Source organism: Aptenodytes forsteri, unplaced genomic scaffold, assembly GCF_000699145.1.
Source record: "Aptenodytes forsteri isolate BGI_AS27 unplaced genomic scaffold, ASM69914v1 Scaffold55, whole genome shotgun sequence".
NCBI lineage: Eukaryota > Metazoa > Chordata > Aves > Sphenisciformes > Spheniscidae > Aptenodytes > Aptenodytes forsteri.
In genome coordinates this window covers 2,163,460-2,176,948 of record NW_008796063.1, presented here as the reverse complement: position 1 = coordinate 2,176,948, position 13,489 = coordinate 2,163,460, and the positions used below count along the sequence as shown (strand labels likewise).

Sequence of the window (13,489 nt, the reverse complement as noted above, 5' to 3'; positions counted from 1 at the left end):
AAAGAGGTTTTTTTTGACTTAATTGCTGAAGGAAGGGTAGCCATTACCTCCTTATGCAACTAAGGATCGGTAACAGGAGAGGACTGTTTCTTCTGAATTCCTCCTCCTCCCTTTTCAGTCAACTCTGAGTGTAAAATTCAATGCTCAAACTAGCTACTAAAGATTTTAAAGTATAAAACCCATAAAGCAGCACTTCAAGAAACAGGTCACTTAATACAGTAACTTCTTGGTGTGCATCAAAAGTGTTCACTTACAGTGGCATGTATAAAGTATTCTTTAGATAAAAATATTAAAAGATTTTCCCAAATCTCAGATTATTATAAAGTTAGTATTAAATATCTTTAAACTTAAACAACAAAATGAAATAGTAACTTGGTTATTTGAAAACTGCAAGGTTGGAAATAACTACACAAGCACTTACTGTTACATAAAAAAATACATAATATAAGCCCATTGATGCAGAAAGTGAAAGGACATTGAGACACTGCTTTTTTCCAACTGGCACAAAGCCTTGTGCATCTTTAATGTAATAGTATATTTTAAAACTGCAGCAACCCAGCCTTCCTTACTAGCACCACTAAAAGCTCCTTAAATATTAATGAAAAAACAATGTAGAGATTCACAGGCATCTACCACACATTACTACTGACTCCTAGAAAACAAACAGCAGCAGTAACACTAAGATGTTACAAATCTCTTGATGCATTTAATCTTTGAGGTGTGTAGTCAGAGGGGAGAAACCAAAAAACTATTTGAATTGCAGTAATAAACTAGTATGGGGGCAGTCCTTTGATTTGGGAGGATCAGTATATTAAATTTCCCTTTCATAACATACTCACTCCTGAAGATTTTAAAATTGCACATTTCTCTCAGAAGCAAACATTTAAGGAGTTCTTCAAAATATATGTAGACAACTGTATTACTAAGATCAATATGGAAACGATAAGGATCTTATTGTAAGACCTTTTTACATGTTGGGTGACAGTGGGGGTATCCCTTAATTCAAATATGCAATTTATCCAATTCTTCCTTCCACAATAAAAAGTACCCCAAAAACTATCTGCATGCAGAATAAATTCATGGCAGAAATGGGGAGTTGGAGGGGAACAAGTATATGTAAAATTGGTCTTCAGAAAAACAGTCAAGATTTCCAGAACTAAACACTGACTTGTGTTGATCATTTTACTTTTTTACATCTTCAGTACAGAAGACTTCCTGATTTGTTAAGGATCTTCTTTTGCAATATAACTGCAGTTAACAAAGCGAAACATTCAGTTGGCTGTAAATCATGCTTTTCACAGTCTCACAGCTGAGTGAGGATGCTCCTGCCTACAGATGAGGATGACCCCATATGAAGGAATTATAATACTGAATTAACTCAGTAATATATGTACTGAATACATCAGAAGGTTCAAGTACCTCATTTAAGATAAAGCCAAAGTTCGAATGCCTTGCAGAGATTAGCTTAAAAGAGTAAGTCATACCTGATCACCAAAATTTTGATAAGAATCTCTGCTATCATCCATCATAATTTGTCAAACACATTGTGTACCCTTTTTGCATCCTGTTACGTTCCTGACTTTGTCACAGCATGTAGTAGTGATGAATCCTACAACACCTTGCTTCTCACAAAAAAATTCCTGAACTTTCCACCTTTCATCTAATACCAGTTCTCTTCTACTTTCTTAATAAGAAAGAAATATTTGCTTTATACTGTATTTCATCTCACAGGATGAAAAACAGTAGTTCCCACCTCCTTTTCTGTGAGGTTTTAGGTGATGATACAAGCCCGACCACATTTGCTCTGTAGAGCTCCTTCTCTTCAGACATCAGGATTGAAACAGAAGGTACACGTTGGTTAATTCGACAGATCCAAGACTCACTTAAATACCACAAGTCCTTCTCCTGATTGGGAAGAGATTTCAAAACACTTAATTTCTTATGTTTATGACTATTTATGTTCTCTTGAGAGGAAACGTAACAGGCAAAAATCATGCTTGCTCCAATAGTGAGAAGCATAACAAATAGGTGTTAATCCAAAATTTGCTTAGTAGTTCTAGATGACCTCCAAGGATCTAGGAAAGCACAGTATGGAAAAGGGAGGTTTACAGAGCAGGAGTATGTATCTTCATTACAAAATTCCTGCCAACCCTTCTCACCGTGGCCACAGCCTTCCTGCGTCTGTGACAGTCACTCCACTTTGACGAGAATCCCGTGCCTGTCCATTTTTCCTTGGGTACTTACTCTTGAAACTTTGAAAAACTCTACAGCAAAATTGCTGAATCTCAGAAAACAACCTTCAGGTGACAGTTAAGTACTCCCTGTAAGTCAGTAACAATACACCGTACCACCTGTTAAGAGATCTGCACCTGAGGCTGAGAGCAGAGCTCTGAAATAATAGCCGTTGGTCAGTATTGAAAATCCATGTTAATTTACATCTAAAAAAAATGAAACAGGAAGCTGTCCTAAGTTCAAGGAAGAAATAGAAGTTAAATATGTTTACAAATCAGTTTATCAGCACCAGCAACTGAGCTGCTTCTCCAAGCCATTTAATTTATGACATAAAAAGATCCTTAGGAGAAAACAAAACAAAACCCAACATGAAACAGATTGGTCTTTAAAACACAAGTTAAAAGTAAACAAAGCAGACTTGAACTCAGGCATGGTCAAAGGCTCAGATCAAGAGCTCCTCAGAGAACTGTGCTGCCTCCAGATGCTAGTGAGAGACAACACAACCATCCTGGCTGTTTGGCCCCGAGTGCGCCACCAGGCTCAGCAGCCCCTTCCCCAGCCCCAGGGGTTTGGCTGTCTGTGCCCACGGCCAGCACTGACACAGTGCAGCCTGAGCATGGCCATCAGGGTCCAGGCAAAGAGCTGCGGGAGAAACCTCACCTCAGGTTCTTGGTCCTTGCCGAAGCCACCCTGCAGGGATGCCTGCACCTGCCCGTGCACCTTGATGACCCCAACCCTCTGACCTGACTTCCCAGCCTGGCCTGAGATCTGCCTCGTCCCTGCAGACTTGTCTGGCAACCGCTGGACTCTCAGTTGACCCTGGTCACTGTCACCAGACCTGCTCTGTTGTCCTTGCTCGGGTAGTGTGGGACTGCACCCCTGGTCGGCGAGGTCTCTGCCCAAGCCCCTGCCCTCTTGGTACACTCGCTTGGCTGCAGGCTCACCTGCCTGGTGGAGCCACAAGCACTTGCTGCTCCCTCACACTGGCTTACTTCAATTTTTTCTGGAAAAGTAACCAAGACCCTGCACATCAGCATCTTAAACTAAACCTGAAAACAAAATTAACATTTAGCAGTATTTTTTAAAGAGCACATACAGAACAATATTCTGTAATAAGTGATTTTTTTTTTTTTTTTTTTTTTAATGATGACAATGATGAGACACTGGAACAGGCTGCACAGAGTTGTGTTCAAAGTCAGGTTGGACAAGGCTTTGAGCAACATGATATAGTGAAAAATGTCCCTGCCCGTGGCAGGCAGGTTGGACTAGATGATCTTTAAAGGTCCCTTCCAACCCAAACCATTCTATGTTTCTATGATATTTCAGTTGTCTTCAAGCAAAAAGCACTCACCACCCACCCCAGTGGAACCACCAGCACCATGTGGATGTTTGCAGAGTTTCTGACCTTCTTGCCAAACACACATGGGAAGCAGCATTGCTGTCTCAGTTTTTCAATTCCTGATCTTAGACTGAGATTAGGACTACCAGTCGCATGCATCTTTGAGATCTGATGGGAGATTTTTAGCTGTGTGCCAAACCAAAATGCCAGCACTAGCCTGTCTTCTTCTCTGTGGCTAGCAACAGTAGGAATGGATGGTAGGCTGGAATTTGTATTACAAAAGCCACAAAACATGAGAAATTCCTTAAGGACTACTACTCTTCAAGATCCCCAAGCTAACTGAAAACTTACTTGTTTTCTGAATTCTGGCATTCAGAATGTTAACTTTAAAAACAATTTGCGATGACCAGGGAAACCCCTGAAAAATTTTTCATATTTCTGCAATTGATTCACTCATCAAAACCAATCACGTGTCGTGTGTATTTCATAAGCCTCTTTTCCCTTTTCAGAATAATATTGCTGCTTGTTACAGAACAAGCACCATTTTTACAGCTTCATGAACAGATGAGATGACCAGTATCTGGAAAATAAGTGAACTGGTAGTTAGACATAAAAATGCTTTAGTCCCTGGTAGAAAATTACATTTTCTATTTATTTTGTAGAGAGTGAATTACGAATTCTTTTTTCTTGACTCCGACAATGCAGTATTTGCCCCAAAAACTAAAATAGATAATTTCTTTCAGCTAGTATGCTGCAAAGTTGTTTTTGTTGCTTCCGGTGTTTTTATGAGTCATCTTTCTAGTCAAAGAATAGATATTAAGACATTGAAATTCCAAATGCATTCATATTCTACAAGCAAAGGTAGATTTAAAATATAGCCATATATAACAGGACTTGGAGGAGTTATGAAACAAATAGAAAACAAAAAAAAAAGATCCTCAAGATTTGACAGGGTGATAGCTCTGGTGGACCTTTCTCAATAAAGTGTTGAACCTTCCTCCCTCTTTTTCAAATATCAGATGATACAGAAAGAGATTAAAATAACTAAATATTGTTAGGAAAATTACACTTAATAATCTACATTTAATTGTGATGCTCAGTAATCTCACTACATTACTGAATAGATTTCTTTCATACTTTAATGGACATGGCATTTGATTCTTCCTTGAGAAGTCTCATTCAGACTTCCAGTAAGACTCCTGGCTGCCCTTACCAGTGGTGCATGGCGTGAACAATCTTGGAAGGGATTTGTGACAGACAAGCTCTCCTGACCACAACAGTGGAAATCAGGAACAAGCGTCCCCTGAGGATGTATTTTTCCTCCTGTTTCTCCAGGAAAGAAAAGCAAAGCGCTTCCTCCCATGTCCACAGAATATCAGCGAAGTAGGCTTTTTGTTCTTATATGCTTTGAATGAAAGACTGGGTTTAGGAACCAACCTAAAACATAAGAAATTAAATTCTCATTCCCTTCAAGAGTGTTCACTGCTTACAGCAGTATTCACACTAATGGTCCTATAAGCCTACTGAGATTTGTTAAAGACATTTAGTGCTGGTATTCTAGAATATTTTACACCTAAGTTTAAAAAAGTAACTAGCAGAATAGCTAGGTGTTGTGGTTTGTTTTGTGGGGTTTTTTTTGAACTGCCACTATTTCTACACAAACAAAACTTCTAGATAAGTATCTACTTAAGTGCTGACCTATAATTCTGCAACTACATCCATCTAGCAAGACAGTGATATGCTCCACTGACAAGGTTGACAGCAATTCTGCCCAGTAAAAGTTAGTTAAGATGAAATTACAGTCCATTTTGTTGCAGTTTGCTAAGTTAACTTCTGTCTGAGCAAAAAATAATAATAAATAGAAATAAGATTCAGGTAAAATTGATAGTTCTTAAGTTTATATTTAACAGATTAATTTAATATGAATTTACACGAACAAAGTTTAAATAGTCACTGACAGCATTTCAGGAAAAAGGAATGAAGCTAAATTGAATGCAGAATCAGGACCAGCAATTGTGGGACATAAGCAATGTTTGGGGGCAGAACTCTCTGCCTGTTACAGAACTTGAAACTCTAAATGGTCTCCAGACTTTTTTGGGATGACAATGTGTCTCCTTTGACCCTTCCACAATGCAAGTGCTGGAGTGACTTGATGTAGCCATCAACACCAGTGCAGATGAACAAAATCTAGTGGAAGGCAACCATTAAACATGACAACAGAGAGTCACAGATGTGAAACCAGATTTGTTTTAATGGAGAACTATTACAAAGAAGATAGTAAGTTCTCCTGAGAAAGAGTTCCAATAGTCTCTCATACTGTTAGGTTTTGATAATCTAGAGGCTTTCGTGACTTGAAAATGCTCAAGAAGAAGCAACACTTAAATACAGAAACACTGTAAGATTCCTGATAAGAACAAGTCAGTAAATCAGAGCAGCAGAAGCTGAATATTGATGATGACAGATTTACAAGGAGGAAAACACAAAATTTCAAGAGGAAAAAGAAAAGGATTAGTTACAGCATGACAGCAATAAATTCTTTATCTTCTGCACACTTGAGCCATCCTACAAGACTGCGAAAGAGCTTGATTAAAGCTGCAAATTTATCAGTTCACAGGTGAGTAAACTTCAGATTAGTTTTTGAATAACAAAAAGACTTCGAAAACCCTAAACTGCTTAATTTTCATCAAACTAAGCAAGAGTCAGATTCTGAGACAGAACATCTACATTCGCCATGTGACTAGACATACACAGACGCTTCTTGGCTTCTAATATAAAAAGACTTTGGGGGTAACACTAAAAGGAAGGAACCTGAAAAAAACCAGTCCTCTAACAACTGCAGTAAGATACGCTCTTCCCACAACTCTAACAACTTCCCACAACTTCTAATAAAGCTAGAAGCCTCAACTTTGAGCTTTCTTGTTTTGTAAGGACATAACTTCTCCTTCCTCACTATGAGAGGAAAACAAGAAACTACATTGTCAATGCTCTGGAATAAGAGTGCGTTCCTATGTAAATAAAACTTCAGCTATTTAGTCCAAATGAGACTAGGAATATGAACTCCTTCAAGAAAAGTAAGATTTCTGAACAATTTTAATCATGGCCATTTCAAAGAAAATTTTACATTTCAAAGATGATAAGAATCACTTTATACAGAAGCACCACTTACCCACAATAACAAATCCATCTGCTTCTCTCTCTGGCACTGTAACCTTCTTTGAATCTTGACTTTTTCGGAAGAAGCTGAACATAGTCTCTTTTTTTTTCTTCTAAGTTGTTTGCTAAAATGAAGACAAAACATGTTAAATAAATATAAGAGAACAGAATTTACCATAAGAAGTTCACACCATGCCAAAGGCCATATACATGATATTACAGCTTAATCTTTATTACCAGATTTAAAATATCAGGCATTTGTATTTCTGACAGATTACCTTGTTGATGTAGCAGTTGACTTCAATAGGCAAAAAAAGAGTGAAGTATAAAAGGCTTTTCTATAAAGTTATGAATGGCGTGGAACCATTAAAAAAAAACAACTTCAACCTTTCTAAAGGAAACTGAAAGAAGGAAACTCCCTTCAGCATTTATCCAGCGTGTTTCCATATTTTTCTGCTACTTCGAATTGTTGTTACACAAACTTTCTCATCAGAGTTAGTTCTAAAGCATCTAAACTTTGAAGCCCAGAACATGATCCTACAGAAAATGCAGCTTTATAATGCAGGAATATGTGAATGAAGCAAATTACACTAGAGATTTTCAGTCTTAAGTGTCTGTGCATCAATTAAAAAGACCAACCCACCCACCCCTACAATATTAGCATAGTATCTATTTTCATTTTTCCAGTTTGCAATCTTAGAGACAGCTTAACACTTGGGTGTAATTGGATTAACAGTTACCACTGATTCCCTTAAAAGAAACTGCAACAAAATAATACGTTGCAAATTTTTCATAACAATAATTCATTAAAAGAATCTTCCAAAGCAGCTAAGAACTCTGAGTTCACAACAGCTAGAACAAAACAAGGAAACCAGTGGGATAAAAACATTAACTGCAAAAGATTATGCTCAGTATCTCTTCTCTCTCAAGACTGGAAGATTACATAGAAGCAATTCTGAATAGCTTAAAAAGGACAAATTAATTAAAAACCCCATAAGCATTAGCCAAAAGATAGGCAGTTGAGCCAGATTTTACAAAATTAAGTCCTATGAACCACCCCATAAACACAGATACATCATGAAACATTCTTCTAAGCAAATTCTCTAATTATTCTGAACTTTAAGATGTAGACTCGAGTAAGTTTCTCTTCCAAGAAAAGTTATAAGAAAAGCTTTATAAGGAAGCGTCACTCTTGTGAAGAACAACCAACAGAACTATACAAAGAACGTATTCACAGGTTCAGCTTATTGAGAGGACTACCAATGTACCACCACCTACTTTCTATTTTCTACCTAACTGGTACCACTGAATGCACCGAGAGTCTCCCCTGCCTCTTCCCGCAACAGCAGCTCCGTCTGTAGCCCTGGGCCAATGAGAAAAGGAAAAAGGCACTGCAGCAGCAGTCACCCCTTGAAGGTGCGCTCGCCTCCAGTCCCCAAGGGCTGAACGCGGACCACTGGACAATGCTGACCTATGGAGCAGCCTGTGGTCTGGCTGAAACATGCTGTGTGCCAAACGCAGAGGGGAAGGTTTAAAGAAATGTACGTGAAGCTCTTCTCTTCTAAAATACCAATATAAAAGTGGGAAAAGTCGAATAATGTAATTTCAAGTTTGAAGTAGAGTTTGAGGAGCAGAATCCTGATTTACTTTGCAGACACCAACATTTAAAGGAGAAGGGACTGACAAACTGATAGCAACGTCTAATATACACCTCCAACAGAGGAAAGGAGTCCAGTCTAAAGAAAAGACGTGTACAGTGTCAAGTTTCAATAACATTATTTCACACTAAATTTAACAAAGACAGCTCTTTAGAAGGTGGGAAAGAGAGAATAGTGCTGCCATGTAGTGTTTGGATTTAAAAAAAAAAAGAAAGATAAAAATCCTGGATTAATTATTTGCCAGAATTCCTCACTTCCCACCCAAATATTCATGGTCCCATAAGCAAGACTTTTTTTGCCCTAGCCAGTGACCTGTAGCAATTAACTGCACAATCAGCACTGACTACTCACCAGAAAGAAACTGCCTCACACTCTGCTGTTAAAGCCATAGCAAACACTTCCATACTCCACATCAGAGAAGGTCTTATATGAAGTGTAAGCACTGGCTTTCAGGAACAGTATATAAATAGAACATGGCAAAAGCAGCAACGATTCAACTGTGGCCTGACACCTGAGACTTAAAGACTGAATACCCTGCAGGCTGGCCAGCTACCGCTTGCTTATGCTGATGCAGCGCAATTTCTAGCAACCAAATAAACTACGTGGATGTACACAAGAACAGAACAAACCATCCAATCCCAGGTATGCAGTAATTAAAAAAAACGTTACTTATCTGCACTTTATTCCTTTTTGCTTGTTTTCCTACCTTACCACGTGAAATACTGATATTTCCAGTTCCGTGGAGATTACACAGTAGAAACTCCTAATTATCTCATTTATTCCTTACCTTCCCCCACACCCAGGCTCAACACATGGCGCCAGCAGCATATTCCTTTTTCAGCCCTCAGGGAATAAGTCTTCTCCTGCTACCAATTAGGGTTGTCAGTCCCATAGCTCAAGTGGTAAAAACCTGTGCTGTAATGCTCAAGAGTCAGGTTTCTGCTCCGATGATGTATGAAGGAGAGGCAGTTGTGGAACAGTTTAAAATGCAATTTTACCTTCGTTCTAAGTGTGCAACAACAAGAAGCAAAATCAACTTGATGTGTAAAATCTTACAGATAGCTTTGGTAAAGGCTCAGATTCCAGTCAGCCACTTCAGGTGCCAGAGCTGCAGTTGCTCCAGTCACATTTTTTTCTCTTTGAGATCTGCATTATTGTACGGTTTTCAGCTCTATCACACAGTGTTCCCCTTCCCTTCTTTCTTGCACAAAGAAAAGCATCTTAATCAGTATATACGTGGCACAAAAGAGTTGTATAGGAAACCATGCATTTGTCATCTTTTAAATCCTGCATACTTAACATACCTAACTTCACTGCTTAAAGGACAACGGACATTTCAATTCAGAGTAAATTAACAACTAGTACAATTTGATCTAGCCAAATTAATGTAACAAGCACTTTCATATACTAGATTTTTTTCCTTTCATTGACAGAAGGCAGCCTAAGTATCCCAATTTTTTCTAAAACCCACAAAATTCACCTTATCTACATACATAAGGGTTGATCTTTACTTTGTAGTTTTCAGTTTCTGAAGTAGCTTTAACTTAATTCCACTGCCAGCAGTATTTCTTAAACAGAAAACAAAACAAAAAAACCCCACACATCCTTTTGCTTGAAGCAGAAAAACAAACAAAGCTAACAAAAGTACCCCCTAAGCTCAGGCCTCAAGTTCTTATGCTGTTAAAACCACTGGTCCAGCAGTAAGAAAACAGCATATGTTGTATTTTGTGACTGTGAATGTTGGGGAGGTGGTAAGGAATCCACATAATCCCACTAATGTGCGTAGTGAGGCTGTTTCCTTCTCTGGGTGTTCACCACTTAGAAACAAAACTTGTGCTTCTAGATCTCAAGTCTCTGTAACTGATGTGGAGGAAGGAGCTCGCCAGCTACTATCTGCAGTATTTCAGTACCTTTGCTGAACACAGCATTAAGTTTAAACCAAATAACAAAGAATGACTAACAAAACAGAAGGGGGGCACAGAAAAAGTAGAGCTGTATACAGTATGGCATAGGTAAAGGAAAAGCTGTAGACAGGCACTGCTGGGACATTTGTGATAGTTGCTCTCTTAAGAATTTTATCAACTGCGGTACTTCAAAAGTAAACATAAATCTCTCCAGCAACGGGAAATGCAACCACTAAATTTCTTGAATTACATGTTAAAAACAGAACAAAGCCCCTGTCCAACAAAGAAACACGAAGCTGAATGGAAACACTCGTGCTCTTGATGATAAGGACACAGTTTAAGCACTTCCAGAATCAGGCTGGAGTTTTACTACTTGTAGATAAGATGACGTTTCAGTTAACGAAAGCCGAGAACAACCAGTTTCCGCACAAGTTTCATTTCAGAGTAAAAATTAAATTTGACGTTTGTGGACCTGGATGCATGGTCACACAGACTAGAGAAAAAAGCTCTCAGTTGTGGGGTTTTTTTTAAAAGCTGTCAGCACAAAATCACAGAAAATACACCCGCCACTCAGAGATAGTACCACGTCCCTGCAGTAATTTCTCCTATAGAGCGCAGGACTTTTCCCTTCCAGATGGGATTAATTTTATTTCTACAGGAGACCTGAAACTTAATTCACTGCCTAAAGATAAAAATCTCCCTTGGTAGGAATATACAATTCCCTTCTCCTCATGTTTCCCCCTCCCCAAAAAGTGAATGCAATTTTTTCTTTCTCCAATCTCAATTGCTGATAGTTAAGAATAATACTTTTGGCACAGCTTCAGTCATTAGCAAGTAATAAACTGTGAACCATAGCAATTCTGTGAGGCTGCAAAAAATATTTTGTCTTTCTGTGAGGCTCTGAGAACATATGTAGGATTGGACAAAGATGAGTTACAGAGCTGCACAAAGGAGTTAATTTATTCCTCCTGCATTTTGTCAGTCTCCTTTGACAAGAAGTATGGGTGACCTTTGAGACAAACCAATACGTTAAATCCAACAAAATTTTTCTATACAATGAAGATCCTAGCATATTTAGCATTACTTTTTAGTTTTTTCCTGCATGTTCACAAGTGACAGGAGGAGAAAGGTAATTTAATATTAAAAACACCAAAGATGCAGACTAAGATAAACAGAGGATGCCCAGGAATACAGCAAAGCAGAATTGCAGTGGCACTGCCAGTAATTACATAAATGATGAAATGAGGTCAGAACAAGATACAAAACTGACCTTAAAGAAAGAACCAGAGTAATTTCACATCTAGCAGTTTAAGCTCTATAATCTATGGAAGGAGAAAACAGAGAGCATCAGAGCAATTCTCTTGTCCATATTAGCATCTGCTGTGATTCACCAATAAAGTAGCAATCGGAAAAAGAGAAAGATATTTACAGCCCTGTACAGCCCTGCTTATGACATGAAAACAACCAATTTAAGAGTCAAGAACATGCATGTCAAAAAGATTTCTCTGTGACACCAAAAGAACAGTTTAAAAGCTTTTGGCCTAGTGTCAGTTACTATGTGTAAAAAAAAAAATACAACATACCATTTATTTTATCTGGCATTAACATTAGTCATATTACTTCAGTTTGTGCTTCTTGAAAACAGAAGAAAGGAAAGTGTCAAGAGAAACACAAATACAAAAAAAGGATATACATATAACAAAACACTAACAAAGACTTTTTTACTTACATAAAATGTGAATATTTATTTTTAAAGTTTTCATAAAATTTAAGGGAAGCAGAAATACCAAGAACTATGCAACCCAAATTACCATAGTATAAAAACACTCGAAGATGCTGAATCATCGACAATCAAGTCAGACAATAAAAGCATAGGTGACAAAGGCAAAGCCAGGAGTGAAATAACAGTACTCAAACCAATGTCAACATTCAAAACCCTGAAGAAGACAGAAAATGCTAAAATAGAAAGCTAGGTGTTTATTAGATACAATACTCAATAGGTTGAAACCTATTTCTTTCCTTGTAAACAGTTTCCTTTTGGCTGCAGACCTTCAACAGCTGCTAAGCATGATACAGACACATATTTGTAAGAACTTCTACAACGTGTTTTTCTGACAGCTGACCCTTCAAACGTGGCAGACAAATAGCCTCAGAAGAGCCACTTTGCAGCAACCTGCTGCATCTTGCTCCAACTGTTACATTTATGAGGGCTCTCCTTTAAAATCTCTGAAGATAAAGTAAGGAGATGAGGATATTCTCTTGCAAATAAACTACTGAAAAGGTGAATGGCATAGTGACACTGAGGAGATGACAACCAGCTACACCCCATCGAAGATATAACCCCACAGCACTCCCCTTCCCGGCCACACGCTGGTTCTGCACAGCTTCTGGTGGTAGCTTGCTTCCTTGGCAAGCTGGTTCAGCTTGGCGAGCCATCACAACACTAACCCAGCCAACTAACAAAACCCACTTTGTGCTGGCTAGCAAGCTGGACTAACCCGTGGCTGGTTAGAAGAGACAGCCAGCACATAGGCAGTGTTGGGATCGCCCTTTTAAGCCGGAACAGAGTTAGATTTTCTCAAGTATTTCCTGAAACACCGGTCCTGGAAACGCAAAGGAAATCACAGAACCACAGAATGGTTGAGGTTGGAAGCGACCTCCAGAGGTCATCTTGTCCAACGCCCTGCTTAAGCAGGGTCCCCTAGAGCTGGTTGCCCAGGACCATGTCCAGATGGCTTTTGAATATCTCCAAGGATGGAGACTCCACAACTTCTCTGGGCAACCTGTGCCAGTGCTTGGTCACTCTCACAGCGAAAAAAGTGCTTCCTGATGTTCAGAGGGAACCTCCTATGTCTCAGTTTGTGCCCCTTGCCTCTGGTCCTGTCACTTGGTACCAGTGAAAAGAGCCTGGCTCCGTCCTCTTTGTGCCCTCCTTTCAGGTATTTATATGTCTCTGGGCAACCTGTGCCAGTGCTTGGTCACTCTCACAGCGAAAAAAGTGCTTCCTGATGTTCAGAGGGAACCTCCTATGTCTCAGTTTGTGTCCCTTGCCTCTGGTCCTGTCACTTGGTACCAGTGAAAAGAGCCTGGCTCCGTCCTCTTTGTGCCCTCCTTTCAGGTATTTATATGCATTAATAAGATTCCCCTGAGCCTTCTCTTCTCTAAGCTAAACAGTCCCAGCTCTCTCAGCCTTTCCTCATATG

At 39.0% G+C, this 13,489-nt stretch overlaps 1 protein-coding gene across 3 annotated transcripts in view; it reads right to left on the bottom strand.

Annotated features, from left to right (window-relative positions):
- The window catches only part of UMAD1 (UBAP1-MVB12-associated (UMA) domain containing 1), an 84,491-nt gene extending 72,605 nt beyond the window's left edge, over positions 1–11,886 (bottom strand). The window contains exons 1-2 of one of the 3 annotated variants that reach the window (XM_019474003.1): positions 11,870–11,886; positions 6,738–6,849 (exon numbers count right to left, since the gene is read on the bottom strand). In XM_019474003.1, coding sequence (XP_019329548.1) covers positions 6,738–6,819 — 82 coding nt within the window. In that variant the 5' untranslated portion in view covers positions 6,820–6,849; positions 11,870–11,886. Of the gene's footprint in view, positions 1–6,737; positions 6,850–8,733; positions 8,841–9,169; positions 9,193–11,869 lie in introns of those variants that run through there. The other 2 variants (XM_019474004.1, XM_019474002.1) reach the window with 2 other exon arrangements.
- Between the last annotated feature and the right edge of the window lie 1,603 nt (positions 11,887–13,489).